Source organism: Neophocaena asiaeorientalis, unplaced genomic scaffold, assembly GCF_003031525.2.
Source record: "Neophocaena asiaeorientalis asiaeorientalis breed wild unplaced genomic scaffold, Neophocaena_asiaeorientalis_V1.1 scaffold299, whole genome shotgun sequence".
Classification (NCBI taxonomy): Eukaryota; Metazoa; Chordata; class Mammalia; order Artiodactyla; family Phocoenidae; genus Neophocaena; species Neophocaena asiaeorientalis.
In genome coordinates this window covers 1,669,661-1,682,924 of record NW_020172626.1, presented here as the reverse complement: position 1 = coordinate 1,682,924, position 13,264 = coordinate 1,669,661, and the positions used below count along the sequence as shown (strand labels likewise).

Genomic DNA, 13,264 nt, shown 5'->3' with positions numbered 1-13,264 from the left:
CCAGAACTTACTGGCAAATGTCTTTTTATTCCTGCTTTGTAGCTGGTCACAAAGGGTCTCAGGGATCTCTGGTCAGAGGGATAATTTCGGGATGACGACATAGATCTTGGAGCTGAACCAGCTTACACTCAACGTGCTACATTCTAATTTACTTTGCTTGATGCTGGGGTCCTTTTAGAATTTCAACAGATTTTTTATTTTGTACTGATACAATAGTAGAAAGGCAAACTAAATTACAAAGATGCTGGAATTCAACAACTTTACAGAAGGATATGACACTTGCTTTATAAAAAGAAAACAAGTTGCTTTTTCCTCTTAAATGACAGAGAGTATATAAAATGTACTTCAAAATGGAATGCCCAGGAATTTCTCATTTATGTAATTCCTATTTAAGGAGTCAATATCTGTACCTGGAAGAGGAAAGACGAACCCAATCATGTTCACCCAACATGAATGGTTCTCCATCTTGCCTGCTCATAGGAATCATCCAAGAGCTTGAAAAAAAAAAACCACTGCCACCTGGGTCCCATCCTCAGAGATTCTGATTTAATGTGTCTGGGTTGGGATTCGAACATGGGCATTTCCAAAGCCGCCTAAGTGATTCTAATGTGAGGTCATGGTTGAGAAGTGCTACCCAAGATGCTGTGAGGGCTTCAGGGTAGCAAATGCCATTTACAATTTCAAAGAGAAAAATCTACTGTCTTCTATTTTTGCAGAGGTAGCATGTTCTGGGGAAGAAAAGATTGAACATGAAGTGAAGAGATGCAGGTTTTGACACTGGGTTTGTGGCTTAAGTTTTCTGGATCTAAATTTCCTTATTAGGAAAAGAATATCATTTGACTAGAAGATTTCTAAGCCTCCTTCCAACTTTGACATCCTCAGATTCCGGGTCTGTGGTTTGTAACTTTGTTAAAAAATACAGATGCCTTGGCCTCACCTGTGGACATGTTCATCTGACTGGTCTGCAGCGAGGCTGTACGTCAGTGATTGCGAAAGCTCCCCAGGTGATTCCAATGTGCAGACAGAACTGAGCGTCACTGATCTCTGTTCTCTGTTGAGCCAGAGTCTTCAGACAGAAGTTGAGTTTGTACATGAGTGGGTGCATGTGTGCATACATGCACACATACGTGTGTATGTGTGTGTGTGTGTGTGTGTGTGTGTGTAGTGTGTACGTAAATACCCTTGGGGGTGCAACGCCAGCTGAGAGGGTGGTGGGAATTCACGTTCAGCCTCGTATTAATTCAGGAACATGGAAGTAATGCAAACGCATATGTCCCTGCTGTCTTAATTAGTCCCTGCTGGTTGTTTTGTTCACGTGGTGAAGTGATGCCAACTGTCTGGGATCCTGGCCCATTTTAACTGCCTGTTGGCTTCACAGGAATGAAAACAACAGGTCAGATGGCCTGGAACAATAGTAACACCCAACATCCAATAGTTGCACATGCTTTACAGCTTATCTAGCGCTTTACATATATAATATCACTTCCTCCTCCAAAGACAGAGATCAAGTTTCTTTCTTGAGCTAGAAAACCCAAGACTCAGGAGAAATTAAGCTTTTTGTCCAAGAACACACAACCGAAAGGTAGTGGATGTCAGTATTCTAAGCCAAACCTTTGAACTTCACATTCTTCTTTCCTATTTACTCCACTTCCTGCATCCACGTTGACCCCAAACCATCCTTCGGTGACCAGGCACGGGGGTCTGGTGAGGGGAGGTGCACTGTTTCTTTGGGGAGTAGGAGTGAAAGGAATGGGGCTAATGGTGCTGATTTTTCCTCTACACCACACAGAAGGTCAGACCAAAACAAGATGGTGCTGCCTTTGAAGGAAGGCCGTTCACTTGGGTTAGAGGACGAGAAGCAGGGCACAAGCCATGTGTGAATCCCATGTCAAGGGAAGGAAACCCAAGCAGGTTAGCTCTAGCCTCAGCTGTTGCCTTGTTCCTGAACAATCTCATTATTCTGGACTTTTTTTCTTTTCTTCTAAAAGTCAGTGATATTGTAACTAAAAAGATAATCTTCAAAGTGGAGCCAGATAAAAGAGCAAAAGGCCAACATATAAAGATTTATAGAATACAGCTATGTCAAGTTAGACCTACAGATTTAATAACTGCCTTGAAGAGGCTCAAAATTTTCTCAGTTCTCAGATTCTAAAGCTATGGTTTGAGCACCACCTATAGAAAGAAATCACCATTGGGAGGAGTCTAATTCTTTGCTCCATTAATTCAGGCACTTCTCAAAGAGACTGCTCTTTGAGAAGTTCTCATATATTTATGTGATAGAATCCAAATTCAGACAGATTCACATAGAAATAAAGCAGCAGAGGAAAATTCCAGGGAGCCAAATATTAAAGTATTTCATGGGGGCAAAACGAGTTTAGAAAACTATTAATATAAAAAAGCAAAGTGAAGCTTTTAACATAGTTGGCACTCAGCACACGAGTGAAGAGCTTGTGCCAATAATCTAGTTTATCCTGCATTTGCCCTTGAGGACATACATGAAAATTTCAGCGCAAGCCATATGGATAGGCTTGCAAAACTGTATTCTGAAAGGTAGGCCATGTATCTTATTCTCAAAGGGTTATAAGTCTCGCCACTTAAAGGGCTGAAATAGTAAGATCACCAATGTGCGTGAGATATATTTAACACTGAATATTTCCAACTCCTGAATAGAAGTAAAGTTAGACTACTGAGCTCATAAAAATAATTTTAGAGCTACAAAACAATTCTGAGAGTTTAATCATAATAATACTTAGAGCTTCCATAAGAAGGATTTGAAGACTTCAAATTGAAATATAATGAATAGGTCTAAGCTTCTCCACTAAGCACTTGAAAACTGACTTACCAGAGTGCCATGAAGGCCTGGTTTTATCCCTCCCTTCAAGAGACCTCCCTCCTCACCTCTTTCCACTTCAAAGGGATTCCTGTGTATGAAAAGGCATGAGGAAATTCAGAGCATATGAGGGTCAAGTAGTTCATTATGAACATGTATTCAATACGCTAGATGCCGTATAAATAGAGTATAATGAGTGAGGCCATTTTCATAATAACGGGGCTATTTATTTCATGTGTCTGATACCTTGGATTGGTGTTGGCTAGTTGTGTGGTTATTTAGAGGTCAGATAAATTAAAAAAAAAAAAAAGACTCACAGAAGAATTGAACTTCTCTTCACCTTGTTCATGAAATTTACTTTGGAAAGCAGCAAGAGGCCAGAGTTTTTAATCAGAAAACTTATGGATCCCCAGATTGTAAAATGAGGATGTCTACGCCTTCTTCACTCAACGGATGCGAAGATTAAATTGAGCTAATGTGTATAAAACTCTGGGTGCAGTGTCTTGCATAAGACAAATGCTCGATAAAAGTGATTTTTCTCTTTCCTCCAGTTTTGTTCTAAATTGCAATGACTTAGGCAGAAATTCAGTCCCTCTCGTCATGACCTAGTGTATTTCTCCCAGCTAGCATAGATTTCCATCAAGAGTGCTTAAAGTAACTTGTGTTCCTATGTTCTCACTTTCCTTAAAAACAGATCTGTGTTAATTCATCACACGGTAATTCTTTAGTTCTTATTGGTAATAGTTGGTGTCCTGGGTAGCCCTGAACTCCCTGGTAATATTTCTATTAATGAAGAGGATTCATTCTAATGAAATATTTGATGTCAGAAATTTTGTGAGCACAGGTAGAAACAACAATCAAAGAGAATATGGCTTCCCTATTCATTCTTCTACCTTGGTCGCAGACTCTGTCCGCCTCTCTGGGTTAGATGACATCTGATCTTAGTCAGCATGGGGAGACCCAATCTCTTGGGGTGATTCACTGTCCAGAGAAGAGGCTCAGCATCTACCCAAGATCTCTTTTTTTAAATTAATTTTTATTGGAGTATAGTTGCTTTGCAATTTGTGTTAGGTTTTGTCAGCCGCTCCGCGGCATGTGGGATCGTCCCAGACTGGGACGCGAACCCGCGTCCCCTGCATCGGCAGGCTGACTCTCAACCACTGCGCCACCAGGGAAGCCCAGCACCATCTTTTTTAGTTGGAGGAAGCCCAAGCAGTGATGAGAAGGCCCAGCTTGGACCAGTTAGACACTGCCCAGTCACGGGAAAGATGTCACAGTGGGTACTCCATGACGGCTACGGAGAAATTCTTTATACATAAATGTACATTATTTGACATGTTGAAAATATTTTACGTTAGAATTAGAGGAGCATGTGAGTCATGGTGCAGAAAAGCTGTGTCACTCACCTGCCCAGGTTGTTCACAGGCTGTCTGGTACCTGGCCTGCTGGCACAGTTCTTTGACCCTCTCATATTTGGGCAAGTGATTGGACTGTTGGATATTCTTGTTGGATTCTTCCTTCTTACGTAGAAATTTCCTTTGACAGAAAGGGAAAAGCTTCTTCTGTGAGAAGGGATCTGAAATGACCTTCGCTGAGACCTGCCTGTTCTTTTTCCTTCCCTGTCACATGACTCCACATTCTCCAGGCAGCAAGAAATTGATATCAAGGGTAAAACCACAGGAACCCCACATTTCACGAGTCCTTTGCAAAAAATTACAAGCTGGGAACTATGAGGACGAGAGGTCAGGGGAGGAAGAGTCATTTCCTCCAAAATCATTCATTTCAAAACTCTGGGCAGAAACGTTTAGCTTTCCAGGCTCAAAGTTCTTTTCTTGTTAAAAAGCAATGATAGAAATGCTTTTCTCCCGCTCAGTGTAAGTATGGAGGAAAACAAGGACACTGGGCGTTATAAATCAAAAGGGCAAACCCAGAAGTGACTCAGGAACAGTTACAATCTCATATATTTGTCTAGTCAAAACTAGTAAAGGCACATAAGGAAAAGAAGGAAAAGCGTGTCAGGCAGAAGATGGGAAAGAAGGTTGAGAAAGTCAATTGACTGGTCCAATTAGGAAGCGAGGTGGAGAAATGCAACTGTCAATCCAGAGCCACGTAAGGGCTGTGGTCCCATCTTTGCAATTCTGATGCAACAATCATTACTCTGCTGGCCAGGGAAGGATGAGTCGCAAATGTTCAGTCTTATGACTAAGTTTATGAAATCTGCACGCTTAGTAAACCAAAATAAGGGGAAAAACATTCCCAGCAGGGAGAGCTGCCCACTAGGACTGGTGCCCAGAAGCACCCTAGGAACCAATAATTACCCTCTTTCCACGAGGAATGTATCACGCCAAATTTTGGCCTTCTTGTTTGTTCGAAACCTGAAAGCAAAATAATAATATTTACTGTTGGCATTTGGACATTTTTCCAAACGAATCTGTGCTAACAGTTTATTTAAAGCAACACCTCTCACTTCCCGCAGACCAGGACACCGGGACTGCATCTCCAGTAATACGCTATTCACAAACAGCCAAGAAAGTCTCAGCTCTGGGTGATCCTCAGGTGCAAAGGGTATTTTGCCTCTACTTCTGCCAGCTGCTGCCCAGCTCTGGGAGCCAATGTGCTCAGGGCTGGCTCAGGGGAAGAAAACTGACGCACCTGTTACCTGGCTTTTCCTGGTCCAGGAGTTTGAGGACAGACTTGCCGTCTATGTCAGGAGGTGAGTCGAGCCCAGCAATGTCCAGGATGGTAGGGGCCAGGTCAATGTTTAGAACAATCTGTGGGACTCTGCAAAGGGACAGATGGTCACGCCCCAGACCCAGCACCAGTGGATGGGCTGTTTTCTCCATCCCAGGACTCCCTGGCCTTCACTGCTTCTCAGCCTCTCCTCTGGTCCCCAAGGGATGGTGGCTGCATCTGGGAGGTGCCTGAGTGGTCAGCAACCAGGGCCAAGAGAAAGATGAACTGGCTGTCACAGTGCTGGAGAGACGCCTGCACCCCTGAACTCTGGCCACACTGACAGACAAATTGTGGCCTGATATTTGGTTTTTGTAAGCTGTGTATTTTCTTCTGAAACCCAATAGTCCACCACTCCTCTGTTGAACTAGGGCTCCGAAATCAACCTTCTGAAAAAGGACCCAAGGTTTTTATACTTGAATTCAATCCATGCTTCCTAGTCTTGCAAACATAAAGCCTTCTCACTCTAGATCTGACACTTCCCCAGGGGTTTCCAATGATCTGGAGAGACAGGATAACATTCTCCAAAGAAGTCCTTCTTACTGCCATCCCCTCGTCTCCAGGATGCAGTGGAATGCAGCAGCGGACGAGACTCGTAGATGAGACTCAGAATATCTGGGATCTGGGCCCCAAGGCTGCCACCTCCATGAGCGGGGACTCTGAGAGAGGCACGTACCCTGTCTGTGGAACATCTTCATTGTGAAATCAGGGGTCCAGGCTGGATGGTCTTTAAGGATCATTCCAGCTTTTGAATTCTACTTGCACTCTTTTCTTTCACTCTTCCCATAATTGTTTCATGTACATGATCTCATTTTACACAAAACATTTTTTTAATGATTAAAAACACATTTATTTAAGTGGTTGAGTTGCCTCCATTTGAGTATTGCCTATTGCTTCCATAATAATATCAGAAGTTTTTCACAGATGCTTTTTAACGGGCAGCACCTGCTATATCTCTACTAACAGTTACACAAAACATTTTGATCGGTAGGGCATATGAAACCCATTTTACGATGGGAATATCTAGATACAAAGGGATGCAGAGACTTGCTTAAGGTGACAGAAATGGAATTCCAGTCCTTCAGGCTTCTTTTCTTAAAATTTATTTAAACTTTATTTAAAGTTCTTAAAATTTAATTTTCTTTAAAAAATTCTTTAGTAATAATTAAAAAATAAAAAACAAGGGCCTCCCTGGTGGCGCAGTGGTTTAGAGTCCGCCTGCCGATATAGGGGACGGGGTTCGTGCCCCGGTCTGGGAAGATCCCACATGCCGCGGAGCAGCTGGGCCCGTGAGCCATGGCCGCTGAGCCTGCGCGTCCGGAGCCTGTGCTCCGCAACGGGAGAGGCCACAGCAGTGAGAGGCCTGCATACCGCAAAAAAAAAAAAAAAAAAACAAGAGGAAGGACTGGTTATTTTTTAAAAAAGATTCAAAGAAGGTAAGGAAAATGTTCTTAAAGATCACATTCTGTGTCTGTGCACACAGCCTCATGCATTCTGGTAAATTTGAGAGAATGAATCACTGATACAGTTATTTTTCCTTTCTCTTGAAAGAGTATACTTTAGTTAATTTAACATGTGGCAGAAGTGGGGGAGGGGTGGAGCAGGGAGGAGGTTTTTGTCTTCTGAATTACCAACCTACATGCACCCTTTTTGTTTGGATGAAAGGAAACCAGAGCCTGAGATTGGTAATTGAATTATCTCAGACGTACACGAGCTATGACAGCTGAATGTTGGAAACAGAGAAATACGTACATCGATCCTGGTTCTACACTTGGACCACGAATAAAGAAAGGCACGCGGATATCAAAGTCATATGGCATGGATTTCCCCTTGACCAGTCCAAACTGCCCGATGTGGTAACCGTGGTCGGCAGTGTAGATGATGTAAGTGTTCTCCAGCTCCCCCGTTTCCACGAGCATATTATACAGCTGAAACACAGCACAGACACCAGTCAGAAGCAATTGTGATGGCGTAAGGTGACGACAGTGCTGCCGTGATTTCACCCAGACCTTTGTTTTAGAAGGCAAGAGTTGCTTTAATAAGGCCGACAAACATGTACATTACCCACATTTTCCAGTTGCCTGCAATCCTGGAGGGAAAAAGTCTAATAACACAGTTGATTTTGTATAATATGTAACTTTTGTGAGTCTGGTACGCTTTATTTAAAGGTTTAGTTTGCTTATTTGGAAAAAAAAAAACCCCACAAAACAACTTCCACCACCAAACTTTAAGGTTTTACTTTGAAAACTCCATTTAAAAGCAAATTTGACTATCATTACTCATATCTAGTTATCAAGGGTTAAAAACAGGCTATTTCTGAGCCTGATCCAGCTAGATCCAGCCTTCAGGCATGTCTTGTTTGGCTTATGTTTTAAAATTCAGGAAATTTCAAATAAAATATTTGTATTTCTGGCTTCTTTCAGAAGCCAGAGGACTTGATACTGGATCCATATTCTTACACAACAAAACTTAGTTGAAGTTGAGTAGTTGCTCCTTGCTTTAGATGGGGGCACTTAGTTTCAAGTTCACCACAAGCCCCACCATTCCCTATTGCCTTATACTGGATCTGATTTAGCTACTTACATTATTTGCTTAATTCCTGAAGGTATTTGCGGCTATAGCCCTTGATTTATGATGTCTTGATTTGCATCTCCTCTCTGCTACTGGTTCCACAAGAACCAAGCATGGAGAGGTAATAGAAAGGGGATGAGATAAGGGAGCAATGATAAATTAACTGAATACACACACACTCTCTCTCTTAAAATGAAAAACAACAACAACTACAAAAACAGGATTGGCAAGAATGGGTCTACGTAAGGGGAGCTGGACCAAAACCTGTCACTGAGGCAAGTTCGTGTGCTTACCCTTTCCACAGAATCATCCACTGACATCAAAGTCTGAAGCCGTTTGCGATGTAGAACGTTTGTAAATTCCATGTGGATGGGCAGCATGGGTCCCGTGTACTGCATTATCCAGTGTTTGTCCATATTTGGTGCATAGTTATAACTAGGAGTTCTGCAAATATCCAGAAAGGAGTCTTACTATATACGCTTTTTAGCCATTTAGAGACACATCTCAAGTTAAAGGCTGTGAAATAACAATAACAATTTAGGAAAGATAATTTAGACACTGCTAAAGTATTTTTTTCTCCCATACATCTCTCTGTGTTTATATAGAGAGCTGAAGTCCGCACCACCCCAAACAGCACAAGCCCTCTGAAGGTATATGGATTCAAACTTAGAAGACCAAGACTGGCAGCTAAAAATCTAATTAGTGCAAGTTCCTTTGGGTCCTTTGACTAAAACGTGTAAAAACACGTCAGCATGATTGTGGTCATGTTACAAATCTACAGATAAAACTCAGAAATGTAGAAGAGAATGTTCTCATGGTGATATTAACTCGAAAAATTTTATTGTTAATTACATTATGTGCAATGATGAGGAATCAAAATTTCAATACATTTTCTTCTCTTGAATTTACTAGGGTATTTTATGGATTACTTACATATCAAGTCTTTATGAATTTTTCTCATTCCTAACCTTGTATATAGATACCATTAATTAATTAATTTTAAAAATTTATTATTATTATTATTTTTTTTGTGGTACGCGGGCCTCTCACTGTTGTGGCCTCTCCCGTTGCAGAGCACAGGCTCCGGACGCGCAGGCTCAGCGGCCATGGCTCACGGGCCCAGCTGCTCCGCGGCAATGTGGGATCCTCCCGGACCGGGGCACGAACCCGTGTCCCCCGCATTGGCAGGTGGACTCTCAACCACTGTGCCAAGATACCATTAATTTAATTGGATTTGCTGGAATTATAACCAAGTCTACGGCAATATACATGCTTACCAATAGAGCTATTCATTATAGACAAATCAATATAGGTGCAGGGCATAATTTTTTGTTAACTATAGGGAAGTGGGTTCTGTTGTTCTAGGACAGGTGGTTCAAGCCTATATTTAATCTATTGCAGAGATCCAAGAGGTGTCCATACTTTCCTCTGGGGCCGCACAAAGCATGTCACCTTCTCTTTGAAATATTCCCCAACTCCCTGGACCATTGAATGTTGCTACCTCACACTCCCAAAGAACATATCTATGCTAGAACAATTCTCACAGTGAGAAATGTTTGTTTTTCATTTGACCTCTCCGCCAGACTATAACGTACTTGAACCTTTTCCTTAGCTGATAAGCATATAAGCGTTGTTTAATATTAAAACCTTAGCGAGTATTTACCACGTGTCAGGTATCGTGCTAAGTGTTTTATTCACATCGATTCATTTAATTAGCTCAGCTCTTCTGGGATATAGGTTTATCATTCCTACTTTACAGCCGAGAAAAATAAGGCTTAGCAAAGATAAATCACTTTCTCAGGTTAATAAAATTAGCGGGTAATAGAACCAGGACTTGGTTCCAAAGCCCATTCGCTTTAAAAAAATGAAAAGAAAGTAGAACGAGGGGAGTTTCCTGCATCTGAGATTGCTCTTCATATGAACCACAACTGTGCAAAGAGCCAGTCTCACAGGATAAGCGACAGTCTATGTTGATCGAGAAATTTGATTACCAGTCTCTGTTCTGGGGAGGATCCTATCAGTGAAAGATGGTGGATAATGACGACTGAAGGTGACCCTGTGGCATCATTTATTATAAAACTAGAGAAACAATCAGTCGCTGTGAGCTTGGTGAGTCCAGGAGCCTCGACCGTGTTCCGGTGGTTCCGTCATGGAGGGAATTTCGCATGGGGGAACTTGGAGTTTCTGAGATGCATGATTGTACACGGGGGTGTTTCCATGAACACAGGGCTCTATAAATGCCACCTGTGACTATACATTTTCTTCTGCCAGTGGATTTGCAGCACCTCTCTTTTAATGTTTGAAAATGCTGTTTTGGTACCATTGGTCTTCCTGGTGTAAAAAGTTACCCTGATGATCAGTAAGGATGCGGGTTAACCAGCAGAAATGCCACAGCTCAAATGCCAATATAACACAGAGCACAGGAGACACTGTCCCTAAAAGTGTACAAGTTACACTCAGAAGTGTAAGTTAACTCCCCTTTAAGGAGACAGATTTGTAGGGTGGGAAAAGCACCTGCAGCTCGATTTGCTCACCTGTAAATGGGGATAAGAGCATCTCTAATAAAAAGTTGTTTTGAGGAACAACAAATCTGTCGATCTATCTATCTATCTATCTATCACTTTAAAGTGCCCAGAACAGAAGCCGTACCTGAGTTTCCTACATGAGCCAATAAAAAAATGTATTCTATATAAGGATATGGGTTGAAAAAAATCTCATGGCATTAAAAAACAAACTTTTAGATATCACTTGCCATTCTTTGTAAGAGAAACTTTCAACATTAACTTTCGTCTCCTTACCAAGTAGACACCTCATGAACCTAATGGTCCCATTTTTGGCCTGAAAGCGTTCTTCATATCTAAAATTGCACCATGGGCCAAATCTGACTCTTGTATCTCAGGGGCCTGGGCAGTAGGAAGGGACTTAAGCCCATGCTTCTTATTCTTCACACAGCGTGTCGCCTTACAAACAGGATTAGATTAAGAGACAGAAGAGGAGGTGGAGAGAGGGGGCTTCTAAATCCCGGCGGAAAGAGATTTTCACCCATGGGGGTAGTTTGAGGTCAGAGAAATAGAGCAAGTTGGTCACGAAAGGTCCCTCACCACTTACTGATACGTGCCCTGAAAAACAATACGGCTATAAAAGATTACATGGGGTTTCTTCATAATACCTCACCCTCTCCTCTTACTGCCTTTGATGTTGGTTTGCCTTAATTTTAAAATAAATCGAGTCGATTTTTTTTAAACCACAAAAACTCAACACAAATAAAAATTACAATAGGGAACCGAAAGGCAGGCTCACAGTGGGCCAATCATGTCCTCCACCGTTTACCTTCAAATGCTTGGCAGGGTTCCATCCACCTCGCTTTGAGGAACAGGGAAGGTTGCAGCAAATTACAAGCCTCAAATTGGACTCCCGGATTTACAGAATGACATATGTTCAATCTGGTTTATATTAAAAGGGAGAGTTCAGGTCCGCTGTCAAAGCTGTCCTTCCCCCATCCCCTGTTTTTCTTAATTTCTGGATGTGGGAGATGACCCCCCACACACACACACCTGCTCTGGGGATGAGATCCCAGGTGGGATCTCAGCAGGGGGGGAGGGGGGATGAGCATTTGCCTTTTAAATGAAGACGGGCTGCCACTGCTTCCCACAGAACAGCAGCTGTCCAGGGACCTGCAGGTGGAAGGCTGGGGGTCGCTGGAACTGACAGTGTTGTTGAAAAGTGATCTTTTGCCAAAGACCTGTGGTTGCCTCCTGCTGGGGTTTGCCAAATTCCTGGAAGATGCAGCCTTCTGTCCCCCAGGGATAATGAAGGCTTGCTGCCCTAAGAATTGACTTACAATTATTCAGACAGAGCCTGGAGCTGTTGGCTGGCCCACGAGCCACAGAGAAGCAAGTAACTGTTTTAGGGAACAGTGGAAAACCACATATCCAATTGTTCCAGAATGTTTTGGAATCAGACCTGAATTCTCGTCCCAGTCCTGTTATTTACTAGTGTGTGATCTAGAGCAACTTTTTTCTCTAGGCCTCTGTTTCCTCATCTCTATAACGGGAGCAAGGATTTCAAAGAGTTCTCGTGAGGCTTCAAAGAGGTGTCAGTGACTCCAGAGGACAAATGCTGTGACTACATCACACCCACACTTACAGGTAGCTGGGAGAGAGCTTATCACATCACAGCTCACCTGCTTGCTGTAGCAGCCCGGAGAAGGCAGGGCATCTTACTCCCACTTTACAAATGACATAGTAAAGCGTATGGAGGTGGCCCTGAAAGAACATGTGGGACCCCTGCTCCCTCCATGATGTCACACTGAACTGGCGTCCCCAACAAGCACCTCAAAATCCCCATCATTAAAAGCACTGATCCAGGGCTTCCCTGGTGGCGCAGTGGTTGAGAGTCCGCCTGCCAATGCAGGGGACATGGGTTCGTGCCCTAGTCCGGGAAGATCCCACATGCCGCGGAGCGGCTAGGCCCGTGAGCCATGGCCGCTGAGCCTGCACGTCCGGAGCCTGTGCTCCGCAACGGGAGAGGCCACAACAGTGAGAGGCCCGCGTACCGCAAAAAAAAAAAAAAGCACTGATCCATACATTTCTTTCTATAAAAAGTAAGTCCTGAAATCATTAGCCTTCATCCTGATTTAAAATATTAGCTGGGCTTCCCTGGTGGCGCAGTGGTTAAGAATCCGCCTGCCAATGCAGGGGACACGGGTTCGAGTGCTGGTCCGAGAAGATCCCACGTGCCATGGAGCAACTAAGCCCGTGCACCACGACTACTGAGCCTGTGCTCTAGCGCCCGCGAGCTACAACTACTGAGCCCGTGTGCTACAACTACTGAAGCCCACACACCTAGAGCCCGTGCTCCACAACAAGAGAAGCCACCACGATGAGTAACCCGCGCACCGCAACAAAGAGTAGGCCTCGCTCGCCGCAACTAGAGAAAGCCCACGGGCAGCAATGAAGACCCAACGCAGCCAAAAATAAATAAATAAAAATAAAATAAAATAAAATAAAAATAAAATAAAATATTAGCTGCTTCTGTTTCCCTTATCAGTGGGGCTTCCCTGGTGGCGCAGTGGTTAAGAATCCGCCTGCCAATGCAGGGGACACGGGTTCGAGTGCTGGTCCGAGAAGATCC

At 43.2% G+C, this 13,264-nt stretch overlaps 1 protein-coding gene across 3 annotated transcripts in view; it reads right to left on the bottom strand.

Moving 5' to 3' along the window:
* SULF1 (sulfatase 1) overlaps positions 1-13,264 on the bottom strand; it is a 70,328-nt gene that overhangs the window by 25,088 nt on the left and 31,976 nt on the right. For all 3 annotated transcript variants that reach the window (XM_024739011.1, XM_024739010.1, XM_024739009.1), the window contains exons 5-9: positions 8,425-8,575; positions 7,313-7,488; positions 5,483-5,611; positions 5,149-5,205; positions 4,237-4,366 (exon numbers count right to left, since the gene is read on the bottom strand). In XM_024739011.1, coding sequence (XP_024594779.1) covers positions 4,237-4,366; positions 5,149-5,205; positions 5,483-5,611; positions 7,313-7,488; positions 8,425-8,575 — 643 coding nt within the window. The remainder of the gene's footprint in view (positions 1-4,236; positions 4,367-5,148; positions 5,206-5,482; positions 5,612-7,312; positions 7,489-8,424; positions 8,576-13,264) is intronic.